This window comes from Nelumbo lutea, chromosome 7 (genome assembly GCF_056320005.1).
Source record: "Nelumbo lutea isolate HS-2025 chromosome 7, American lotus-T2T, whole genome shotgun sequence".
NCBI classification, from domain to species: Eukaryota; Viridiplantae; Streptophyta; class Magnoliopsida; order Proteales; family Nelumbonaceae; genus Nelumbo; species Nelumbo lutea.
The window spans coordinates 56,664,241-56,688,679 of NC_142690.1; the positions used below are offsets into that span (position 1 = coordinate 56,664,241).

General features: G+C 41.0%; 1 protein-coding gene across 1 annotated transcript in view; it reads left to right on the forward strand.

Annotated features, from left to right (window-relative positions):
* The window catches only part of FC2 (ferrochelatase 2), a 129,603-nt gene that overhangs the window by 92,223 nt on the left and 12,941 nt on the right, over nucleotides 1-24,439 (forward strand). The window contains exon 7 of the mRNA XM_088952771.1: nucleotides 10,702-10,854. Coding sequence (XP_088808897.1) covers nucleotides 10,702-10,854 — 153 coding nt within the window. The remainder of the gene's footprint in view (nucleotides 1-10,701; nucleotides 10,855-24,439) is intronic.

The following is a 24,439-nucleotide window of genomic DNA, read 5'->3' on the forward strand; positions in this document are numbered from 1 at the left end:
TCTTTCCATCCTTCTCCTGTTCTCCACCCCTACATTTGGCCAATCCAAACCTTTTACCCACACCCTTCTACTCACAGGCCTTCTTAGAATAGATTTGAAATGCTCCACACAGGCCCTGACAATCTCCTCTTGCTGTACTAACTCAACTCCATCTACTACCAATTTGGAGATAAAGTTCTTCCTTCTCCTGCCATCTTCTAGAGAGTGGAAATACCTAGTGTTTGTATCTCCCTCTTGCAGCCATTTACACCGAGATTTTTGCCTCCAGCTAATTTCCTCCTTGTGCAGGCAGTCCTCTAACTGTCTTCTCAGTTCTCTCCTGAGGTCATTGTCTTCCTCTCCAAATTCTCCCCTTTCCTCTTTAAAGTCATGGCTTTCTATCTTCTTCATCTAGTCTCCCTTTCTTTCTTCTGTCCTCCCGAACTCCATCAAGTTCCACTCCTTAATTCTTGCTTTCAAGAATTGTAGTTTCTTATGGAATTTTATCCCCTCCCACTCTACCGACGGGTTACACTCATGCCACCACTCCCTCACTTTATTAGTAAACCTTGGATGCAGTAACCACATATTTTCAAATCTAAAGGGGGTAGGACCTCCACACCTTCTTTCCTCCTTGCATAACACTATGGGTCAGTGATCCAAGGTCACCCTTGGGAGAGCTCTAGCATTCAAGGTTCCCCAATGTTCTTCCTAATCCAAAGAGAACAGGAATCTATCCAGCTTGGAGCAAATGGGTCTAGATTGGAGATTTGACCATGTAAATGCCTTATGCGCTAGGGGAATCTCTTTAAGCTCAAAGGCATCCACAAAACTGTTAAACTTCCTCATGCTTTTTGTCACCCTCTAGTTAATCTTATTGGACTCTTCCGAGAACCTTATCACATTGAAGTCCCCACCCATGCACCAAGGCCCATGCCACAACCCTCTAACATCAGCCAGTTCCTCTCACAGCTTCTTTCTCTCTCTGTAATCATTCGGTCCGTAAACATTTGTGAGCACCCACATATAATCATCCTCTTGCTGCTTAAACTTCATGGAAACCGAGTACATTCCGATCAACTCCTCCATCCCTTCAACCACATCCATCTTCCACATTGTTACAATCCCCCCGAAAGCACCCCACGATGGAGCCGCCACCCAGCTAATCCCCCTGGCTTTCCATACACTCCTTGCCCATTTGTCACTAAACTCCATTCTCTTAGACTCTTGCAACAGCACAATGTCTGTGTCATACCGTCTTATTACCTCTTTTATTGTTGCTCTCTTCTTCGCACTCCCAATTCCCCTCACATTCCAACTAAGAATCTTCATTCCGCTTCTTTTACAAACCCTTTGCTACCTCCTCTTCTTCTACATCTCTCTTTAGTCTTTCTACTTCACTCAACCTCCTCTTCTTTGTTATGATTTGCATCTTCCTCTTCTGTAAACTTTCTTTCAACTCATTCAAATCCTCCAGCCTACAGCCCAATTTCCCTACAAATTCTGCTATCGTGTCTTCTCTCACTAATTCCACCACCCCTACCCTTCCTACAGAATCCCCTTCATCTCTGTCCACCTGCCTTTCCTTCCTCCCCTCTCTATTCCCACCTCAGTTCTTTCCTCTCCAACCTTCCTCCCCTTACTGTTACCTCCCTCCTTTCTTGCTTTTTCCCTGTAAACCTCTCCATCTCTACCCTCATTCCTGTCCCTCCTCTCTTCCTTCCTCCCCTTCCCTCCTCCATATTAGTTGCCCTTCCACAACCTTAAACACTCTTTCAATGATTTCCCACACTTGTCCACTTCTATACCTTTCTTCCCGCACCTTCCCACAATCCTTCCTTCTCTTCTCCCCCTTAGAGAGCCCGCCTACTAGCTCGACTGCATATTCATGGGCTACAGGACATGGTACAGGAACGAAATCTGGAACCAAAGGCACAAGAGACACATTAGTAGCACAAACCGAAATCACATGGTTACCTGGGACTGAAGGACAAGCTAGAATAGGACTGCTCCCGGCCTCCTTCTCTTGTTCCGAAGGTTGGTAAACAATTATCTTCTTGAGTTGGTTCGGAAGTACTTCTGTCCTTTGGTCAACCTGGTGATCTTTCCACTCTACCCTTGGGTCACCCCTAGATAGCATAATCCTGCTCTGCTTCCGGTTCTCCTGGTTTTCCCCTTCTGATAAACCTTGCGCACTCTATGATCTTGGGAATGAGATAATCCAATTGCAGTCTTCACCCTGGAATAATCTTGCAATATTCCACCCTTCGATATCACCTCTAGCACAACTGCCTTCATCGTTTACACTGCCCACGCTAGAGCCGTCGACAGAAAGGTCCTCCGGTTCACCATCGTCTTCACCACACTGCAACCACCCTTCAAACTTCTCTTTCTTCTCTTCAGTTCTTCCCCTAGTGAAACTTACCTCTGGCCTCTCTGAGAAGCCTCGCACGGGGCTAAGCTCCTTCAAGTTGCGTCGGAAGACCCACTGTAACACCCTCTTCCTTCTTGGTTTCCGACGCTGCGCGCATTCCCCCTTTTGGCTCGTAGCTGGGGACGATGATAGACCAAAACCGATGTCTATCATAGTCGAAACCCCAGTCACGTGTTTCTTTAGTGGCTCACGCTCCTTATAAACAATCTGGGTCGGGCCCGCTGGCCTGTTTGGGCCTTCAAGAATACCATTAGCAGCCCACATGGGCCTTTGCTTTGGCCCATTTGTAAGCACCCGTGAGCTCACATGACTTTTAAGAAGGTGACGCACGTCCAGCCTCGACCCCGGTTTAAGTTCAAATCTTCCTTGGCCCAACCCCTTTTCCCTGTTCAGAACAGCCTTGGCGCCAGTTACAACCTGTGCAAAGGACCTGCCACCCTCCAGACTGCTCACTTCTTCCACACGCAAAAATCCCACCCCCTGCCCACTACCCTTTTGTTTCTCCAGCAAATGTTTTTCCATTTTAGTGAAAGTGCTTTTCTTGTTTGAATCCTCCAACCCTTTCTTGCCACACAGCTCTTCTTATTCAACCTTCTCATCTCCCTCATACGAGCCTCTTTCCAGAGCATCGATTCAGAGGATGAAGCCAGCCATACTGAGTAGCACTGCCTTTCGACTAGCACCTCTATCTTCCGAGGTATCTCCTCAGGTTTTACTCCATTCAATAAAATGGAAGCTGAACGAAGGTCTCCCCAAAAGGCCCCTCCTAGTGCTCCTCCACACATCAAAGCAATGGCTTCAGCAGTTTCTTTCTTCCACAAATGAAAGGGAAGACCTAACAGACGCACCACCACTCCATCTTCAACAAAGAAATCTTTGAGTTTGATCCCGGACACCATCTTGATACTGTGAAATTTCCAAGCTTAGCTTGGATGTTTAAAGCCTCAACTTCTACTCTGTTTTCAAGCAAATCCAGCAAAGCCTTGTTCTTCTCAAAGGATGTTAAAATAAATGTGCTCTTCAACTTTAACCTTGCTGTCAACAGATCTGCAACTTTCCTCCAGTCAAGAATGGGAGCTGAAGCTTTGACTATCAATTTACTTTCCCAATCCCCTCTCTGTATGTTTACTCCCATTTTGTAATTACCTACCCCAGCTAACACTAAAGGAGTCTCTTGCTTAGTCTTGTTCGCCATACTACTAGACCTGCTTATCTTCCTTTATACTATTGCTTCTCTTTTTACACTCATGTGTTTCAGCAGTTCAAATAAGGCACCAAGAACTGCCTTCCAGTCCTGACTCTTCCTTCCTTCTGGAAAGCAGATCATCTGCTTTCTACCCTTGCCAAAAAATTCTGTCAAGGAGATAAAATAACCTTTAAGGTTTCTATTACACTCTACAACAACCCTTCTTCCAGATTCTGAGAAAAGCTCTTTCCAACTATTTTGCCTGCCTTTGTTACTTGCACCTTCCACAAACTCCTTGAGCCCTTCAATTACCCCCAGTCCTTCTAACAGCACCATCCCTCTCTTTGCTTCCCTGATCTTCAAGCTCAGCTGACCATTTAATCTCTGTTCCTCAAATAGGAGTTCCTTAGATTCAATCTTCAAAACTTTTTTCCAACGGCCTACCTCCACAAATTCTCCCATCTCAGCTCCTCCCCATCTCCCCCTCTCACCCTCTCAGCAACCTTCTCTTTGCTTCACCCTCTCACTCTCTCACCCTCTCACCCTCTCACCATCTCAGACAATGGCACCAGATGAAAACACAGTTCCTCTCCCTCTCACCCTCTCAGCAACCTTCTCTTTGCTTCACCCTCTCACCCTCTCACCATCTCAGACAATGGCACCCGATGAAAACACAGCTCCTCTCCCTCTCATCCTTTGTTAAATTCATCAATTAATACTAAGTTATTAGCTGCCCTCTTCTTTTCCTTTGAATCAAATCGCATGTGTTGACTTGGTGTTAGACTTTAGCGGCCACCTACACAAAGAAAGAGACTTTAGTAGTGATACTTGAGGGCTAAAGCCTTTTAGTTGTGAAAGAAGGTAGAGGAGCCAGGTATGAGGCAATGGAAGAAGGATTTGGTTGAAAAATACCATTGGGGGAAGGGAACTGAATTCTTTTATTCAGGTGGGAGGGAGAGAGAAAAACGAGTTCAAATCTGCGCCCCACGGCCTTGCCCCCAAAACGCCCCACACAATGGAATCCCGCCAAGTGTCCTCTCACACGCATTCCTCCCTCAGCACGTGCAAAGCTAATGGGATGGTAGTTAGATCATCCCGTTAGCTCCTAATTTCACCCAAAACGAAAATTTATCCCCATTCCCGCTCAAACTTTCTCAGATTCTCGACCTGCCCTGTGTAACCCTGACCCCTGCACCTCCTCCTCCTCCTCCATCTGAGCATGGAGAGAAATCCAACGCTGACGACCTTCCGGAGGACACACCGGAGGTACTTCCCGTCCCTCTCATACTCACTGGTTCTTGCCGTAGACAGATCATGAGTTCCGTGTGAGGGAACTCACCGATGGAGGAAGTTTTGAAACATCCATGCCCGTAAAACTGAGACAGATCTTTCCAGCAAGCCTTTTTGTGGTCTCCGTGACTGATGATCTTTTCTTCTTAGCGCAGAGCGCATTGCTTTTGGATTTAAGATGATTCAAATGACTTCTCCTCTCCGATGCATCCACTACTGATGTGTTCTCCAGTTGCAAGGATTTGATTGGCAATTTTCTCCCTTTGATTGCTATATAGAAAAGAGATTGTTTGAAGAACAAAATGAGCATATGTATCTGATGGTCCAGCTCAGTTGCAGCATGGTTGTATCTATTATCAACCTGTGTTGAAGACACAACCAAAGGGGGTTAGAAGCAGAAGCTACAAATTGAGCATCCATATTGCTCAGTATTCCAGAAATTAACTGCACAAAAATGCAATCTAATGTATTAAAGTGGAACTTTCTGCTCCAAAACTAGTCTTTTCTATTGCAGACTTTAAGAACATATGGTTCGTTCAATTCACAATGGTGATCTCAGAGGTTGTGATCTGAAACAAGATTCATATTCTCTCTCTCTTTCTCTCTCTCTCTCTCTCTCTCTCTCTGAGTTCCTGTTAAGACTGAAAACGTATTCTTAACCAATAAATAGTCGATAATTATTGGAAAACCCTGGATATAATTGTGTATTTGCTTGAAATATTGTGTGAAATTTTCTCACCATAATGCCCACAACAATAAATTTAAGAAGAAAGGAAGATATGAATTCGTGGCTAAACATGGAAATAAATTCTGAAGCAGGTATAAGTTGGTGCTGGATCAACAACAGTGGATATCATATTCCATTGTATGGGTTTTTTCATGCATGTGGGGATTGGTTTGTTTCAGAGCGGAGTGTTCAGGTTGAAAAGTCCTGTTCCTTGACGAAGATCATCTGAACCCTGGAAGAACTGGAACACTTTTCAGTTCTGCACACGTGCCAATGTGTTGTAGAGAACACAAACTCCAAAGTACCAAAAGCACAATGAAGAGAAGAGGGCTGATTCGTGTGGTGCAGTGGGTGTTTTGTGTGGACTGATTTTCTTGTGTGGTTTGTTTTTCAGGTGATGAGGTAAGAGATTTCTATGCATATTTTTGTTATGAATCAAATAGGAAGTATGATTCAGATTGTATGATGGGATTTCAGACTGTAGTGTTCTAGAATTTATGCTGCTTTTTGTGTGATTCGAAGGGGGAGTGGTTCTCATATAGTGGTGAGATTTCAGGTAGTCGTAGGGTAGGGTATGTGGTGTAAAGAGTGCAACTTTCAGCAGTAACAAGTGCTGAAACCAGTGTGATCAAGTAGTGTGCAGTGTGCCGAATTCAGTAATAACATAATTCAGCAATGGGAGATAACAGTGATAGCAAATCTAATGTGATGATACCTACTGACTACTTGAATGTTCAAATGACCTCCACTAAACTGAATGGAGAGAATTATGTACCTTGGGCTAAATCTGTAGAAGTTTTTCTAAAGGCAAAGAAGAAGGTGAAACACATAAGGGAGGAGAAACCCTCCACTGATTCTCATGAGTATGAAGACTAGGAACAAGAGGATGCACAAATTATCACGTGGTTATGGAACAGTATGGAACCCAAGATTAGTGTAAATTTCATGTTTCTTGACACTGCCAAAGATGTGTGGGACCATGCTAAGAAGTTGTATTCTGGTCAAGACAATACAACCAGAGTATATCAGCTGTATCAAGAATACTTTAATCTGCAACAGGGCAATTTGAATCTTGAGTACTATGCTAGCATGAGAAACATTCGTAATGAGTTGAATGTTTATCACCCCCTCACTTCTGATGTCAAAATTCAGCAACAACAGAGAGAACAACTTGATGTGACTCGATTTTTGGTGGGTCTGAAATCTGAGTATGAACCAGTGCGGGATCAGATACTAGGAGGGTCAGCTCTCCCTTCCTTAGAAGAGGTGTTTGCTCGAATTCGGAGGACTTCCATTGGATCTACTGAGAACTCTAATGTCTCTGATAGATCAGCCTTTGTAGTGTCAAGGGGCCGTGGTGTTAGAGGTGGAGCTCAAGGAGCTCAGTCTGGCTGTGGTGGTAGCAGTGGTCTGGTATATGGCCGGAGTGGTGGTGGTGGACCTACATATAACCGTGGTGGTGGTCGTACAGGAGGTAGAGATTCAGGGGGAGCCCGTGGCAGAGGACGTGGCTTGGGTCCGAGGAGATATACTCATTGTGGTATGGATGGACATATCATTAATTATTGCTATGATTTGCATGGTCCACCCTCAACTTGGGCCAATCATGCCTTGACTAGTGACACCAGTTTCAGACAGGAGAATCGTTTAGCTGATCAGATGCCTCCTACATCCACAGATGTTCCCGGGAAGGAGATGGTGAGTGTTCCCCGTGATGAGTATGAGAGGTTTGTCCAATCCACATCTCAGCAGAACACGACTACTTTCGCACACTCAGGTATAGCTTGTTTGGCATCCACACCCAATCCCTGGATTATTGACTCTGGAGCCTCTGATCACATGACTGCAACTCCAGGTGTGTTTTCTTCCCTTTTTCATTGCTCAACATCACAATCTGTTACCCTCGCTAATGGTTTCCCATCCTCGATTTGTGGTGTTGGCAATGTTAACTTGACCCCTTATCTTTATCCTCAGTTTTGTATGTCCCTAAATTTCCGTTTAATCTTATGTCTGATAGTAAGTTGACCAAGTCACTCAATTGCTATATTACTTTTTACCCTTCTATGTGTGTTTTTTAGGATATCAAGACGGGGATGAAGATTGGTGGAGGGCATGAAGCCGGTGGATTGTATTATCTTGACGGTGGTGAAAGAACATCAACAGCTCTCCAGTCATATCTCTCTCCTTTCCAGTGGCACTATCGATTTGGTTATCCTTTGCTGAAAGTTTTGAAATCTTTGGTTCCTTCGTTGAGTCAACTTTCTGTTTTAGATTGTGAGTCGTGTCAGTTGGAGAAACATCATCGTGTTCCCTTTAGTCCTAGGGTTGATAACCGTGTATCGAGTCCTTTTTCTTTGGTTCATTCAGATGTTTGGGGTCCTTATAAAGTGATGTCATACAATGGATATAGATATTTTGTCATTTTTGTTGATGATTTTTCAAGGATGACATGGCTCTATTTAATGAAAGAAAGAAGTGAATTGTTTACCATCTTCCAAATTTTTTATGTTGAGATTCACAATCAATTTGCTGTTCACATTAAAATTTTTCGTTCTGATAATGGCCGTGAATATTTATCTTCATCATTTCAAGAATACTTGGACCAACATGGCATTTTACATCATACCTCATGTACCTACACCCCACAACAAAATGGGGTGGCTGAGAGAAAGAATCATCATCTTTTGGGAACAACATGATCCCTCTATCAGCTTGATATCAAGAATGCTTTTTTGCATGGTTTGGTAGGTTCAGTGAGGTGGTAAAGAAGTTTGGTATGAAACAGTGCCAAGTTGATTATTCCGTCTTCAGTCATGACTCTCAGGCAGGAAAAATCCTATTGGTGGTGTATGTAGATATTGTTATTACCGGGAATGATAAAATGGGCATTGACAGGTTGAAGAATTTTCTACAAGAACATTTTCAAACAAAGGACCTTGGTAAATTGAAAATTTTCTTGGGGATAGAAGTAGCAAGATCTAAGCATAGTATTAATTTGTGTCAGAGGAAATATGCGCTTGATTTGCTGGAGGAAACAGGTTTGTTAGGTGCTAAACCAACTAAAACACCTATGGAAACAAACACTAGGCTGAGTAGTGATATGGGTGAAGTGTTTGAAGACCCTGGCAGATACCGGTGACTTGTAGGTAAACTGAACTACCTAACCATTACTCGGCCAAATATTTCATTTGCGGTTAGTGTGGTAAGACTATTCATGCAGAAACCTCTGGTTCCTCATTGGGATGCAGTTCTAAGAATTGTGAGGTATTTAAAAGGGGCCCCTGGTCGTGGTTTGATATACAAAAGTGGTGGAAAACTTGAAATAGAAGGGTATACTGATGCTGACTCGGCCGGTTCTATGTCTGATAGAGGTCTACCACAGGCTATTGCACTTTTCTTGGGGGTAATCTGGTGACATGGAAAAGTAAGAAGCAGACAGTCGTGGTGAGAAGCAGTGCAGAGGCAGAATATAGAGCTATGGTACATACTGCTTGTGAATTAGTGTTGCTAAGGTACCTTCTACAAGAGATAGGATACAATATTAACATTCCAATGAAGCTCTATTGTGACAATTAGGCTGCAGTCCATATTTCTTCTAATCCGGTGTTTCATGAAAGAACCAAGCACATAGAGGTTGACTGTCACTTTGTGAGAGAGAAGGTGTTGAATGGAGTGATAGACACTGCATATGTTAACACAGGGAACCAGTGGGCAGAGTTATTTACAAAGGGGTTGAGTCGGGGAAGAGTGGGCTACATATGTAACAAGCTGGGATTATATGATATATACTCACTAGCTTGAGGGGGAGTGTTAGTGTAGGGGTATTTATGTCTTTATACTGATGTTGAGGTTGCTGATCTGTAATATTATATTACAACTAGTGTCCCTCACTTAAGTAAGGGTACATGTGTCTTTTCCATTATGTTAGTAATATAAAACATGTCTGGCCGAATGGGAGAAGTGATTTTTCCCTTATTCGAACTAGACTTTTTTTCTCCTCTTTTCTCTCTCTATTTCTTTCTTCTTTCTTCTTCTCTCTTCTTGGCTGTTATCAGGCTAACAGAACTCAAAGGCAGGCCGAATTATTAATAGTTAGGTCTTTTCATATGGGCTTGCTCTGGGCAGAACAGGTTTGTTCATTTTTTGCTTTTGTAGGGGTAGTTGTTGGATTTGTGTATTGTTGGGATAAGGACCTTTGTTGGTGGTGGAGGTTGTAAAAGTGTATGTTTTATTTTTTCTTCCTCATCCCTCCCAGCCTGTATACCTCTTCTAGGCACTTTTTGTTTTCATTTTACTCTAACATATGGTTTTGGTAATCAATTAATAATTTATATAGGTTCCAATATAAATTAATATAATTTATATAAGTTGCAAATAAAAGAACAATTATTTTCAGGAGATAGATTAATTAAAAAACCAATCCAGGATTCATGTTTATAAGTGTTGGCAGGACATTTCGATGCTGCTTGCCAAGTTGACACAGTTCTCCTTTGTTCAGTCTTGGGATCAGAAGTGAAAGAGAAGCTCAAAACTGGCAGAATTAAAGGCAAACACACTTATTTCTTTAAGAAGTTAATGTTAAATTCCTATAGTGCCTCTCATATATAGATTAGGTTATTTGTAAACTTTAAGCATGAAAGCTTTGGTTATTTTCCATTGCATATTGCAATGCTTTGCAATTTATTTTGAATAGGTGGATTTTCTTTAAAGCTTCCATCTACTTATGGGCTCTTTGATAAGAGCTAAAGTTGCTGAACTAAATGACTTATTGCTTTGCCATTTAGTGGATAAAATAATTAAATAATAAAATATTTTAGGATGTAGTAATCAACTAAAAGACAAAGCAATAGGCTTTTCAATTCTACCACTTAAGCTGTTACCGAACAGCCCCATAGTCTACTTATATCCTTTTTTTATAATGAATTCCAGTTCTCTATGTTTTTTACTTTTCCCCATGGAACTTATCTTTATTTGCTTACGTATTTATATGTTCATTTATTTTCTCGTCTTGATTAATTCAAACATCAGAAGTTATATGGTCTTACATACTATGTACAAACTAATTATTGGTAAAATCAATTGTAGGTGATGATATTTTTTAGTGCTCATGGAGTGCCGCTTGCTTATGTGGAGGAAGCTGGTGATCCATACAAAGCAGAGATGGAGGAGTGTGTGGATTTGATAATGGAAGAACTTGAAAAACGAAGAACAGCTAATGCCTATACTCTTGCCTATCAGGTAATAGACTTTCCTTTTCTTTTAATGTTTTCTTTGTTATTACTGTCAATGTTTTAAAAACCGACCTGGAACCGGAACCGATTTAGCCACCAGTTTCCAGGTCAGCAGTTTAACCATCCATTCTGGATGGATCAGCTATTGACGTTTTCAAAAATTTTAAAAATTAAAAATTGTCAAAATTTTGTTGTCCATGTCAATGGTTTGACCATTGTTGTTGACCAATTCAATGGTTTTTGGAAAATAGTAGTTTGGCCAGGTAATAGACTTTCTTTTTCTTTTTAATACTTTCTGTATTATTACTGTCAATGTTTTAAAAACTGACCCGGAACTGGAACCGCTTTAGCCCCCAGTTTCCAGGTCATTGGTTCAACTGTCCAGTCTGAACGGATCAGTTCGTGAAGTTTTAAAAAATTAAAAAATTGGCTTGAAATTCATTGTCCAGGTCAATGGTTTGACCACTGTCGTTGATCAATTCAATGGTTTTTGGGAAAATAGTGGTTTGGGGGCAAAATGGAACCGGTACCTTGACTGATTACTGGGTCTAATGGTCTGACTGTTCAGGTCAACAGTGGTTTGAAAACCTTGATTACTATTATTGTTTTTGATTCAAAGAACCAAGAAAATAATAAAGAGTTTTGTAATGCATTTAGTGAACAAGAGTTTTATCATTTGCAAAGGAATTTACTGGGTGTCTATACAAATAGATAACCTATTGTTGTTAGTGTTGTGGCCATGACATGTAAATCCATTGATTGAAATTTGTAATTCATAGGTATGACATATTTGACTTGAGCTCAAGCAAGGACTTAATAGACAGCTTAGAGTAAATTTCCTAGTCTCAAAACTAAATGACATTTTGATGTTATCACAAAAATATCATTGCTCCATATCAATTAAAAGAAGTAAACAATAACATTTTGTGTTAAACTTAGTCCATACTGTTAATGCATTAAACAAGAGTCCTTGTCAAAACATGCTTCACCTTAACGCAAGTGTGGTAGAAATAGACAAGGTATGCTAGGGTGTTCCCTTAACATGATGCACTAAAATAATATCTCATTGTGGTGTGGGAATAAGCAAGGGTTCCTGCTTCCTTTTGGATGAATGTGGGAAAAGAAGTCAATCCAACTAGACATCTTCCCTCTTTTCTCCTTTGGTGATATTTGGAGGAATTGGGGTCCAGTGGCAAAAAGCCCTTCAAGAAAGGAAATGATTAATTCCCTGTGGTCTCCACCTGAAAAAAAATTTTGTTAGCGTAGGGGTATTTCTGTCTTTATACCTAGATTAATGTTGCTGATTTGTAATGTTGTGTTAGAACATAAGGGCACATATGTCTTTTCAATTATTTTTAATAATAAAAGTACTATCTGGCCGACTGGGAGAATTGACTTGAGACTTCCAGTTCGAACCAGATTTTCTCCTTTCTCTCTTTCTCTCTTTCTTCCACCTTTCTACCTCTTTCTACATAACCGATCTCAGACAGATAGAACTCCAAGGCAGGCCGAATCATAACGTGGTATCAGAGCTACTTGAATCTTCCTAGATTTTTGTCTGCCTAGATTTCTATTCTCTGTGCACCCTATTTTCGGTTTCTCTTGATTTTTCTGCATTCGACTGGAGATAAGGAAAAGGGCTGAAAAGGAGTGATCGCCCTCTTCCCTTGGAGGTTTCTATGCCTCCAGTCAGGTCGTGTGTGGTCGGTTGCTGTGGTTTTTAAGGTCGCCCTTCCCTAATTGATGAAGAATAGAGGGCCGATTTGTGTGGTGCAGTGGTTGTCTTGTGTGGACTGATTTCTTGCTCGTGTGGTTGTTCCTTTAGTGATAAGGTAAGAGATTTCTGTGCATGATATCTGTTATGGATCAAATAGGAAGTGTGTTAAGTGTGTTTCAGATCATATGCTAGGGTTTCAGACAGTAGTGTGCTAGGGTTTATGCTGGTTTTTGTGTATTTCAAAGGAAGAGTTGTGATCATTCAGTGGTGAGATTTCAGGTAGCCATAGGGGTAGGGTTTGTGGTGTAAAGAGCACACTTTTCAGCAACAAGTGCTGAAATCAGTGTGACGAGTGTGATCTAGTTGTGTGCAGTGTGCAGAATTCAGTGGTAATAGAATTCAGCAAGTGTGCAGAATCGGTGATAACAGAATGTGAGATAACAGTGATCGTAAACCTAATGTGATGGTGCCTACAGACTACCTGAATGTTTAGATGACCTCCATTAAACTAAATGGAGAGAATTATGTGCCTTGGGCTAAATCCGTCGAAGTCTTCCTGAAGGCAAAGAAGAAGGTAAAACACATAAGAGAGGAGAAACCCTCCATTGACTCTTATGAGTATGAAAACTAGGAGCAAGAAGATGCTCAGATCATCACATGGTTGTGGAATAGTATGGAACCCAGGATTAGTGTAAACTTCATGTTTCTTGACACTGCCAAAGATGTGTGGGACCATGCGAAGAAATTGTATTCGGGTTAGGACAATACAACCAGAGTATATCAGTTGTATCAAGAGTACTTTAATCTGCAACAGGGCAATCAGAGTCTTGAGGAGTACTATGCCAGCATGGGAAACATACGTAATGAGTTGAATGTCTATCACCCTCTCACTTCTGATGTCAAGATCTAGCAACAACAGAGAGAACAACTTGATGTGACTAGATTTTTTGTGGGACTGAAGTCTGAATATGAACCAGTACGGGCTTAGATATTAGGAGGATCAGCTCTCCCCTCCTTAGAAGAGGTATTTTCTCAACGCCGGAGGATTTCTATTGGATCTACTAAGAACTCTAATATCTCAGATAGATCTGCCTTTGCTGTATCGAGAGGTCGTGGTGCTAGAGGTGGAGCTCAGTCTGGCCGTGGTGGTAGTAATGGTTTGTGGATGGCCGAAGTGGCAATGGTGGGCCTACTTATAATCGTGGTGGTGGTCGTACTAGGGGCAGAGATTCAGGGGTATGGATGGAAGTGCACTCATTGTGGTATGGATGGACATACCATTAACTATTGTTATGATCTACATGGTCTACCCTCAAGCTGGGCCAATCATGTCGTGACCAGTGACTCCAGTTCCAACTTTAGACAGGAGAATCATTCATCTGATCAGATACCTCCTACATCCACAGATGGTTCCGTGAAGGAGATGGTGAGTGTTCCTCGTGATGAATATGAGAGGTTTATCCAATCACAGTAGAACACGACGACTTTCGCTCACTTAGGTATGGCTTGTTTGGCATCCACACCCAATTCCTAGATCATTGACTCTGGAGCCTCTGATCACATGACTGGAACTCCAGGTGTGTTTTCTTCCTTATCTCATTGCTCAACATCACAATCTGTCATCCTTGCTAATGGTTCCGCATCCTCAATTTGTGGTGTTGGTAATGTTGACCTAGACCCTATATCCCTCTCCTCAGTTTTGTATGTTTTTAAATTGCCTTTTAATCTTATGTCTGTTAGTAAGTTGACCAAATCACTTAACTACTCCATTACTTTTTATCCTTCTATGTGTGTTTTTTAGGATCTCAAGACGGGGATGAAGATTGGTGGAGGGCATGAAGCTGGTGGACTGTATTATCTTGACGGTGGTGGCAGAACTTCAATAGCTCTCCAGTCATCTCTTTCTCCTCTCCAGTGGCACTGCCGATTTGGTCATCCGTCGCTAAAAGTTTTGAAGTCTTGGGTTCCGTCTTTGAGTCAGCTTTCTCTTTTGGATTGTGAGTCGTGTCAGTTTGGGAAACACCATCGTGTTCCCTTTAGTTCTAGGGTTGATGACTATGTGTCGAGTCCTTTTTCGTTAATTCATTCCGATGTTTGGGGTCCTTATAAAGTGATGTCATATAATGGATACAGATATTTTGTCATTTTTGTAGATGATTTTTCAAGGACGACGTGGCTCTATCTAATGAAAGAAAGAAGTGAATTGTTTACCATTTTTCAGAAATTTTATGCTGAGATTTGTAATCAATTTGGTACCCACATCAAAGTTTTCCGTTCTGATAATGGCCGTGAATATTTATCCTCATCATTTCAAGAATACCTAGACCAACACGACATTATACATCAGACCTCATGTACCTACACCCCACAACAATACGGGGTGGCTGAGAGAAAGAATCGCCATCTTCTGGAAACCGTACGGTCCCTAATGCATCGCATGCATGTTCCCAAACCCTTTTGGAGTGATGTAGTGCTTACCTCTTGCTTTCTGATTAATCGGATGCCCATGTTCATCCTTGATGGCCATTCTCCGTTTATGGTCTTGTTTCTCGCTTTGTCTCCATTTCCTCTTATGCCTAGGGCATTTGGGTGTGTTTGCTTCGTCCATAATCTGGGTCCCGGGAATGACAAGTTCGATGCCCGTTCTCTTAAGTGCATCTTCCTTGGCTATTCTTGGACCCAGAAAGGGTATAGGTGTTACCATCCTAGTTCTCGACGGTCCTTTGCGTGTGTTGATGCCACATTCTTTGAGTCTACTCCATTCTTTTTGGAGTCCGGTGATGCTTCATCCTCCTCATCACCTCCTCTTCCACTTCCCGTTGCCGACCCTCTTCCCCTTGTTCCAGCCGTGACCAAACCCTTGCCTCTGGTGCCACCACTTATTGAACGCCCACCCATCCGTCATGTGTATACACATCGCCCACGTGTACCAGCTATTACTCCTCCGACTACATCTTCGTCGACAGATCCGACACCAGACCCACACTTAGCATCTGAGCTTGATCTCCCCATTGCCTTGCGGAAAGGTAAGCGCACTTGAACCCTTCATCCTATTTCTAATTATGTTTCACTTACTCACCTTTCTGCCTCCCATCGCCATTTTGTCACCTTGTTATCATTAGTTGTTGACCCTAAGGATGTCCAGGAAGCCCTTGCCTCTCCAGGGTGGTGCCGAGCGATGGAAGAAGAACTCTCTGCCCTTCATCATAATCATACTTGGGACCTCACTGCTCTTCCTCCTGGGAAGCAAGTTGTTGGTTGTAAATGGGTTTATACGGTTAAGTATCTATCTGATGGTAGTGTTGAACGCCTGAAAGCGCGATTGGTTGCAAAAGGGTACTCCCAAACCTATGGTATTGACTACACAAAGACCTTCTCACTGGTTGCTTAGATAGGGTCAGTTCCTGTTGTGATATCTCTTGCGGCCATGTATAATTGGCCGCTATATTAGCTTGATATCAAGAATGCCTTTTTGCATGGTGACTTACTCGAAGAGGTCTACATGGAGCAACCTCCAGGGTTTGTTGCTCAGGGGGAGGATGGTAAGGTGTGCAGATTAAGGAAGGCTATATATGGGCTTAAACAGTCTCCTCAAGCATGGTTTGGTATGTTCAGTGAGGTAGTAAAGAAGTTTGGTATGAAACAGTGCAAAGTTGATCATTCTATATTTAGTCATGACTCTCCAGGAGGAAAAATACAGTTGGTGGTGTATGTAGATGATATTGTTATTACTGGGAATGATAACATGGGCATTGACAGGCTGAAGACTTATCTGCAGGATCATTTTCAGACAAAGGATCTTGGTAAACTGAAATATTTCTTGGGGATAGAGGTAGCAAGATCCAAGTATGGTATTAATCTGTGCCAGAGGAAATATGTGCTTGATTTGCTGGAAGAAACAGGCTTGTTGGGTGCTAAACCAACTGAAACACCTATGGACACAAATACCAGGCTAAGTAGTGATACGGGTGAAGTGTTTGAAGACCCTGGCAAATACCGACGACTTGTGGGTAAACTGAACTACCTAACCATTATTAGACCAGACATCTCATTTGCGGTTAGTGTGGTAAGCCAGTTCATGCAAAAACCTCTGATTCCTCATTGGAATGCAGTTCTGAGAATTGTGAGGTATTTAAAAGGGGCTCCGGGTCGCGGTTTGATATACAAGAGTGGCGACAAACTTGAAATAGAAGGGTATTCTGATACTGACCGGGCCGGTTCTATGTCTGATAGGCGGTCTAACACAGACTATTGCATTTTCTTGGGAGGTAACCTGGTGACATGGAAAAGTAAGAAGCAGACGGTTGTGGCAAGAAGTAGTGCAGAAGCAGAATATAGGGCTACGGCGCACACCGCTTGTGAATTAGTGTGGCTAAGGAACCTTCTACAGGAAGTAGGGTACAACATCAACACTCCAATGAAGCTCTATTGTGACAATTAGGCTGCAATTCATATTTCCTCTAATCCGGTGTTTCATGAAAGAACCAAACACATTGAAGTTGACTATCACTTTGTGAGGGAGAAGGTGCTGAATGGAGATGTAGACACTACATATGTTAATACAGGAAACCAATGGGCAGACTTATTTACAAAAGGCTTGAGTCGGGGAAGAGTGGACTACATATGTAACAAGCTGGGAGTATATGATATATACTCACCAGCTTGAGGGGGAGTGTTAGCGTAGGGGTATTTTTGTCTTTATACCTAGATTAATGTTGCTGATTTGTAATGTTGTGTTAGAACCAGTGCTCCTTACTTAAATAAGGGCACATATGTCTTTTCAATTATTTTTAATAATAAAAGTACTGTCTGGCCGACTAGGAGAATTGACTTGAGACTTCCAGTTTGAACCAGATTTTCTCCTTTCTCTCTTTCTTCCACCTTTCTACCTCTTTCTACATAACTGATCTCAGACAGATAGAACTCCAAGGCAGGCCGAATCATAACAATTTTATTAAATAAACTTTGATGAGAGCAGTTTGGGCAACTCAGGTCATTAAGGTGTAGGGGTGTTTTCAGAAACAAAGAAGGAACTGTTGTTGCATTATTGTCAGGAGTGGCAGGTGTAGGGAACTTAATTAGAGCTGAGCTCCTTGCTGTACTTCAAGGGGTACAGTTAGTAAGACAGCTGAACTTTGACAAATTGATAATTGAAGGAGTCTCCAAGCTGGTGGTGGGATGGTTAATGGACCCAGAGACAGTAATATGGACTTATAGGAATGAGATCAAGAGATTCAAATGGCTTACTAACAGTGTGACTATAAGAACAGGTAATGTGATGACAGATACTTAAGCCAAACAAGGGGTTGATAGGGTTCAATTCTAATTTGATGCTCTGCTCTTTGAGAGGCTGCACCTCGCATGTCTCCTCAGGCCCATTGTAAATCATTGCTTTCGATGAAGTTATAATGATTATTTATCAAAAAAGAGTTAATCGAAGAAATGCGAATTTGATTAGTTACTTGGAATTAATAGGAAAGACTGTGGAATTAGTAGAGAATGAAGAGAAGGATTAATATATCATGCTTACTAGAAACTAAATGAAAAGAGAAAAAAGCTAAAGAAATTGATAGCTGTAAACTATGATATGCGGGAGAAGTAAATAATAAAATTGGAATAGCAATATTAGCAAATAAAAGGCTATTACCCCAGTGTTGGTGGTTGCTCTAGTGGCAACAATAGTATATAAGGATATAAAAAATGAAATAGTAAATGCCAAAAGAGTTGGGGAAACACTAATTTAATTGGACTTGTTTTAGGTGAGGAAATCATTAGCATAATTAGTGCTTATGCACCTTTAGTGGGTTCAGAAGAAAACACTAAAAAGACAAATTTAGGAGAACATAAATGGATTAATTCAAGAAATTCCAAATGAAGAGAAGACATTTATAGGAAATTCAGACATGGATGTGGGAAAGAAAGTGCAAGATATAATAAGGTGCATGTTGGATTTAGTTTACGGAGAGAAATGAAAATAGAAGTTATAATTTTAGAATTTGCAACCACTTATAATATGACAGTAGTAAATATATGCTATAAAAAAGGATGAACATTTAATAACATCCTTTCTTCCTTTGATGATATATGGAGAAAATGGAGGTGGCAATAAGCTCTTCAAAGAAGAAAGCTGCACATAAATCTTGATCTCCTCCTTCGGAGGGTTTCATAAAGTCAAACTTTGATGGAAGTAGTTATGGCAATCCGGGTTCCTCTGGAATAGGGGGAGTGTTTAGAAATGAAGGTCATATTCTTGCTTTTGTTTTCAGGACCGATTGGAGTTAGGGACTCTACAAGGGCCAAACTCTTAGCTGCAATTCAAGGGTTACAGTTAGCAAAAGAACTAAAATTAGAGAGGCTGGTTATAGAAGAGGACTCTAAGATGGTAGTAGGATGGTTAAGGAAACCAAAGGATGTGGTTTGGGCTCATAGGGATGAAGTTAAAATTTTAAAATGATTAACAAGCAGCTTGGTATTGAGGGTACAGTGGATCCAAAAGTCTGCTAATGGGTTGGATACATTAGCTAAGCAAGGGGCAAGTATGGATCAATCGTATTGAGTTCAGTTGTAATGTAAATTTAATTGTGTATTGTGGAGAGGTCTTGTACCTTTCCACAGATGATTTTTTGTATGTATAATTTCTATTAATAAATTATAATTTACTTATCAAAAAAACATTTAATAAGATTTAAAAACAGGTGAAATTCAAGTCAAATATATATTTTTCCTTAGTAGGGGAGTAGAATGAATGATGTGTAAAGACTGCATATCATACTTTAATGGTGGTAGATGTGTGCTTTAAAGGATGAAAAGAAATAGAAAGAAAATAGGTGTCTGAGAATTAGGTAGAGAAATTTAAAAGGAGAAAAATAGCATAGCTTAAAAGTTAATTGTAGAAAAGAAAATGGAATTTAGATCAATAGACTAATGATATGTGGCTGGAAATAGCTAATGGTAGAAAAAAAATAGTAGCAAAAGAGATTTTAAGAGAATCTAATGGAAATGGCAAAATGCCAACGAAAAGGCTAAAATATAATCAAAGAGAAATAGTCATGTTATAAAGATCAACAAAAGGCTAAAAGTGTAAAGAATTTAATAAAAATATACACACACAGAGAAGAAAAAAAGAAGTCAAGAAAGAAGGTGAAGCCAAATTTAAGGCATATGATAAACTCTATAATAAAGTAGGCACTAAAGAGGGAGAAAATGGACTATATAAACTTGCAAAGATAAGATAGATAACATAGAGATTTGAATTGTATTGAATGCATTAAAGAGGATGATTAAAGACTCTTGATAAAAGATGAAGAAATCAAGGAAAGATGGAAAAGCTACTTTGTAAAATTCCCAAGTGAAAAACATGTAGAGGGTGATAGTGGGGGAGGGATTAAAAGCTTCAATATTACTAAAGTTAATAGTTGCCTTCATAAAATTAGAGTTTCCTAAGTGAGTGTGGCTTTAAATAAGATGAAGGGAAGCATTGGGACTAGATGCCATCCCAACGGAAGTTTGGCTAACTAGTTATTTAATAATATAATGAAAACAACAAAGATGCCAAATGGAGAAAGAGCAATATGGTTCTTGTATTTAAAAACAAAGGCAATATATTGAGTTGTAATACTTAGTGTGGGAATGAAATCATGAACCACATTATGAAACTTTGGGAAAGAGTATCAAGCAGAGGTCTTTTTTTTTTTGAAAAGGTAAGGTAATTTATTAAAATAAGAACCAGTACAAAGGAGCCTTGGCCATTAGAGGCTGCCTAGAGCCACCACAAATCGAGCAGAGGTCTTGAGATGAAACAAGTATATCAGAAAACCATTTTGGTTTTATGCCGGGGAGATCAACTATGGAAGTCATCTTTTTATTGAGATAACTGATAGAAAAGTTGAGAGAGAAGAGGAGTCATCTTCATATGGTATTTGTTGATATAGAAAAATCATATGATAGAATTTCTAGAGAGACAATATGGTGGGTTTTGGAAAAGAAAGGAGTGCCAAATAGGCATCTAAACTTAATTAAGGATATGTATGAGGGTGCAACAACCAATGTTAGAACACTTATGAGAGGGATAAAAAGGTTTCTAGTTACTATTGGGACTTCACCAAGACTTAGCACTTTTTTCCTTGTTTATTTGCATTAGTCATGGACGAATTGATTATATTCGGGAGGTCCAATGTGCATGTTATATGCTGATGATAGTATTAATTCATGAATCCAGAGAAGGATCAAATGTAAAATTAGATTTGTGGACAAATATCTTAGAAATGGGAGGTTTTAAAATAAGGACAAAACAGTAGAAATCACTGATTACAGTTTTAGATAAATACCTTGTGAAGAGAAAGAAGAAGGTGGAGTTCAGCAGTAGAGAAGAAAAGGAGTGGGATGTCAACCAGAATTGAATTAGTTTTGGTCGCCAACCCCTCTTTGTATTATATACTCAACTTAAAAGAATAAGAGATTACTAGAATGCCCTTAGTAGGGCGGCTACTTAAGTAGCTGAACAGTCACAACTTAAGGCCCAATAACTAGAAATCGGCCCAACTCAACACTCCCCCTCAAGTTGGGAGTAAATGTCACACATTCCCAACTTGCGTAGATCATGCTCTAGCTTGTTCCTTGCAACACCTTTTGTGAGAACATCAGCAAGATGCAGATCAGAAGCAGTGTATGGGAGACAAACTTCCCTAGAAGTCACCCTTTCTCTGATGAAGTGTCTATCCACTTTAATGTGCTTTGTCCGGTCATGTTGAACTGGGTTATGGGCAATGTTAATTGCTGGCTGATTATCACAGTACAACATCATAGGTTCTTCTGCATTTACACACCTATCTCTCCTAACAAGAAACGAACCCAGAGAAGTTTTGAAACTCCATGTGCCATGGCCCTGTATTCTGCTTTTGCACTCGATCTTGCCACCACTGTCTGTTTCTTACTCTTCCATGAGACTAGGTTACCCCAACCAGGGTGCAAACTCCTGAAGTAGATCTCCTGTCATCAAGGCATCCTACTCAATCAGCATCTGTATAAGCCTCTAGCTTCAACTATCCATGATCAGGAAACAATATGCCTCTACCTGGGTGTCCCTTCAAATAAGCAAGAATCCTGTCAACAGCCTCCCAATGCTGGACTCGTGGAGCATGCATGTATTGACTTACCACACTCACTGCATAGGAAATGTCTGGTCTTGTCATACACAAATATAGCAGCCGCCCCACAAGTCTCTGATATCTCCCAATGCCCTTTACCAGTTCACTTTATGATGCATTAATTCTGTGATTCTGATCAATAGGAGTACTGATTGCCTTTGTTCCAAGCTTCCTTGTTTGTTGTAGAAGATCCAAAACATACTTCCTCTGAGAAATAAGAATTCCATGTTTTGATCTTGCAGCTTCAATGCTTAACAAGTACCTAAGCCCTCCAAGATCCTTATTCTGTTAGAATACACAAATCAGGGGTATTTTGGTCATTTGGGTTTGTTAGAATGCTCGAGTCAGGGGTATTTTGGTCATTCTGGATTATCTTCTTGAGAGTGAAAGGTCTATTGTATCTGTGTTTAAGTTATGTGTCCCATCTTCTATGAGGGACAAAATGGTCTTTCCTGTAACTCTATGTTTTTGAATAAATACAAGTGGGTCAGCTAGGGAAGGGTGATTTTGACTCTCTTCTAGTCTGGCCGAACCTTTCTTTCTTCTTCTTCTTCTTCTTCTTCTTCTTCTTTTTCTTCTTCTTTCTCTTTTCTTTCTTCTTCTCTACTTCAACCTAGAATCTGCTAGGGTTTACTAACATGGTATCAGAGTTGTAAGGTCGTATCCTCATTTGTTTCTTGTTGCTGTTCTCTTTCTGGGTTCGCCGCCAACTTTCACAGTCATCTTCTTCCTTTTCGATTGACCTGAGTGGAGGTTCGATAAGGGGCTGAAAAGGAGCTGTCGTTTTGGGGGCCTGGAGGTGAGGATGCCTCCGGTCGTTGCTGTGGTGGTCGTTAAAGTGGTATACTAAACCCTCTATTCAGTATCGAAGAGGGCTGAATGTGTACAGGTATGAACACTACTGTTGTTTGTCCAAGTAAGGAACTGCGAATGTTTCCTTTTGTTTCAAAAGTTGGTTGTGGTGGTGCTCAATGTGACTGATATGGATCTCAGTCGTGTTCCTCTGCATTTCTCTTCGTATGTATGTTGAAAGAAGAGTTGTCGACTGCTGAAGTTCACAAAAGCAGTAGATTGGTGGTGGTTGTGTCGTGGTGATTAGTGTATCTATGTTTCAAAATATTTAAAAGTGATCTCCTATACCTTGTGTGTAATCAGTTCTGCAGTGTGCAGCCCAAGTGTTTGATGTGAGGACTGAGTGATTTCAGTCTTAGTGTGTTGATGGTGAATGGTCCTGCAGTGTGCAGCTCAGGTGTTTGATGTGAAGACTGAGTGATTTCAGCCTTAGTGTGTGGTGTGTAATGTGTATTTAAAGAAGCTGGAATTGGTGGTGTTATAAGTGAGATGAGTCTTGTGAAAGAGTGTGAGGTTGTGTTGTATATTTGAAGGTGAAATAATTAAGATGGCTTCATTTGAAAATGGGGATGATAACAAAACAGGTGTCATGCTTTCTCCAGACTATTTAAGTGTTCAAATGACATCCATCAAGTTGAATGGTGAGAATTATGTACCATAGGCAAAATCTATGGAGGTGTTCTTGAAGGCCAAGAGGAAGGTAAAACATGTAAGAGAGGAGAAACCTCCCTCTGATGCCCCTGGGTTCAGTGACTGGGAACAAGTAGATGCACAGATAATGACATGGCTCTGGAACAGCATGGAACCAAAGATTAGTGTGAACTTCATGTTCCTAAATACAGTTAAGAAAATCTGGGATCATGCTAAGAAGTTATACTCTAGACAAGACAATACAACTAGGGTGTATCAGTTGTACCAAAAGTATTTCAATTTGAAGCAAGGGAGTCAAAGCTTAGAAGAGTACTATGCAAGTTTGAGGAACATTCGCAATGAGCTTAATGTGTATCATCCTCTAACATCAGATGTTCAGATCCAACAACAACAATGTGAGTAGCTTGATGTGACAAGGTTTCTTGTGGGGTTGAAGGCTGAGTATGAGCCTGTTAGAGCACAAATATTGGGAGGATCTGCTCTTCCCTCACTTGAAGAAGTCTTTGCTCGTCTTAAGAGGACATCTATTGAGTCGGGAGAACATTCTTCTCTCTGACAGATCTGGTTTGGTAGTGACTAAAGGGGGTGGTCGTGGAAATAGAAGTGGTGGTGTCAGGAGTAGACTCCCAAGCAACCGTGGTGGTCACATGTTTAGCAAGGCTAGTGGCCGGACTGGAGGCCGAGACTCAGGGGGAGGTCCGGGAAGAGGAAGGAGTAATACTTAGAGAAAGTGTACACATTGTGGTTTAGAGGGGCACACAGTTAATTTCTGCTATGATTTGCGTGGTGCACCCAACACTTGGGCTAACCATGCTAGGACTAAGGGTAGTGACACAATTATTGAAAGTCAGCAAACTGACCCAATCCTCCCACATCTACTTGTGCTTCTGAGAAGGAAATGGTGAGTATACCACGTGAAGTATATGAGCAGTTCATTCAAACATCTAAGCAGAACACCGCTACACTTGCCCATTCAGGTATGGCTTGCTTAGCTTCCAAAGACTCACACTGGATCATTGTCTCTGGGGCTCGGACCATATGCCTGGGACTCATGATGTATTTTCTTCCCTTTCCCACTCCTCCACACCTCAAACAGTTACACTTGCTAATAGTTCTACATCTCCTATCTGTGGTGTTGGTGATGTTAATCTCTCCTCCTTGCCTTTATCATCTGTTTTATATGTTCCTAAGTTTCCTTTTAACCTTATGTCTATCAGCAGATTAAC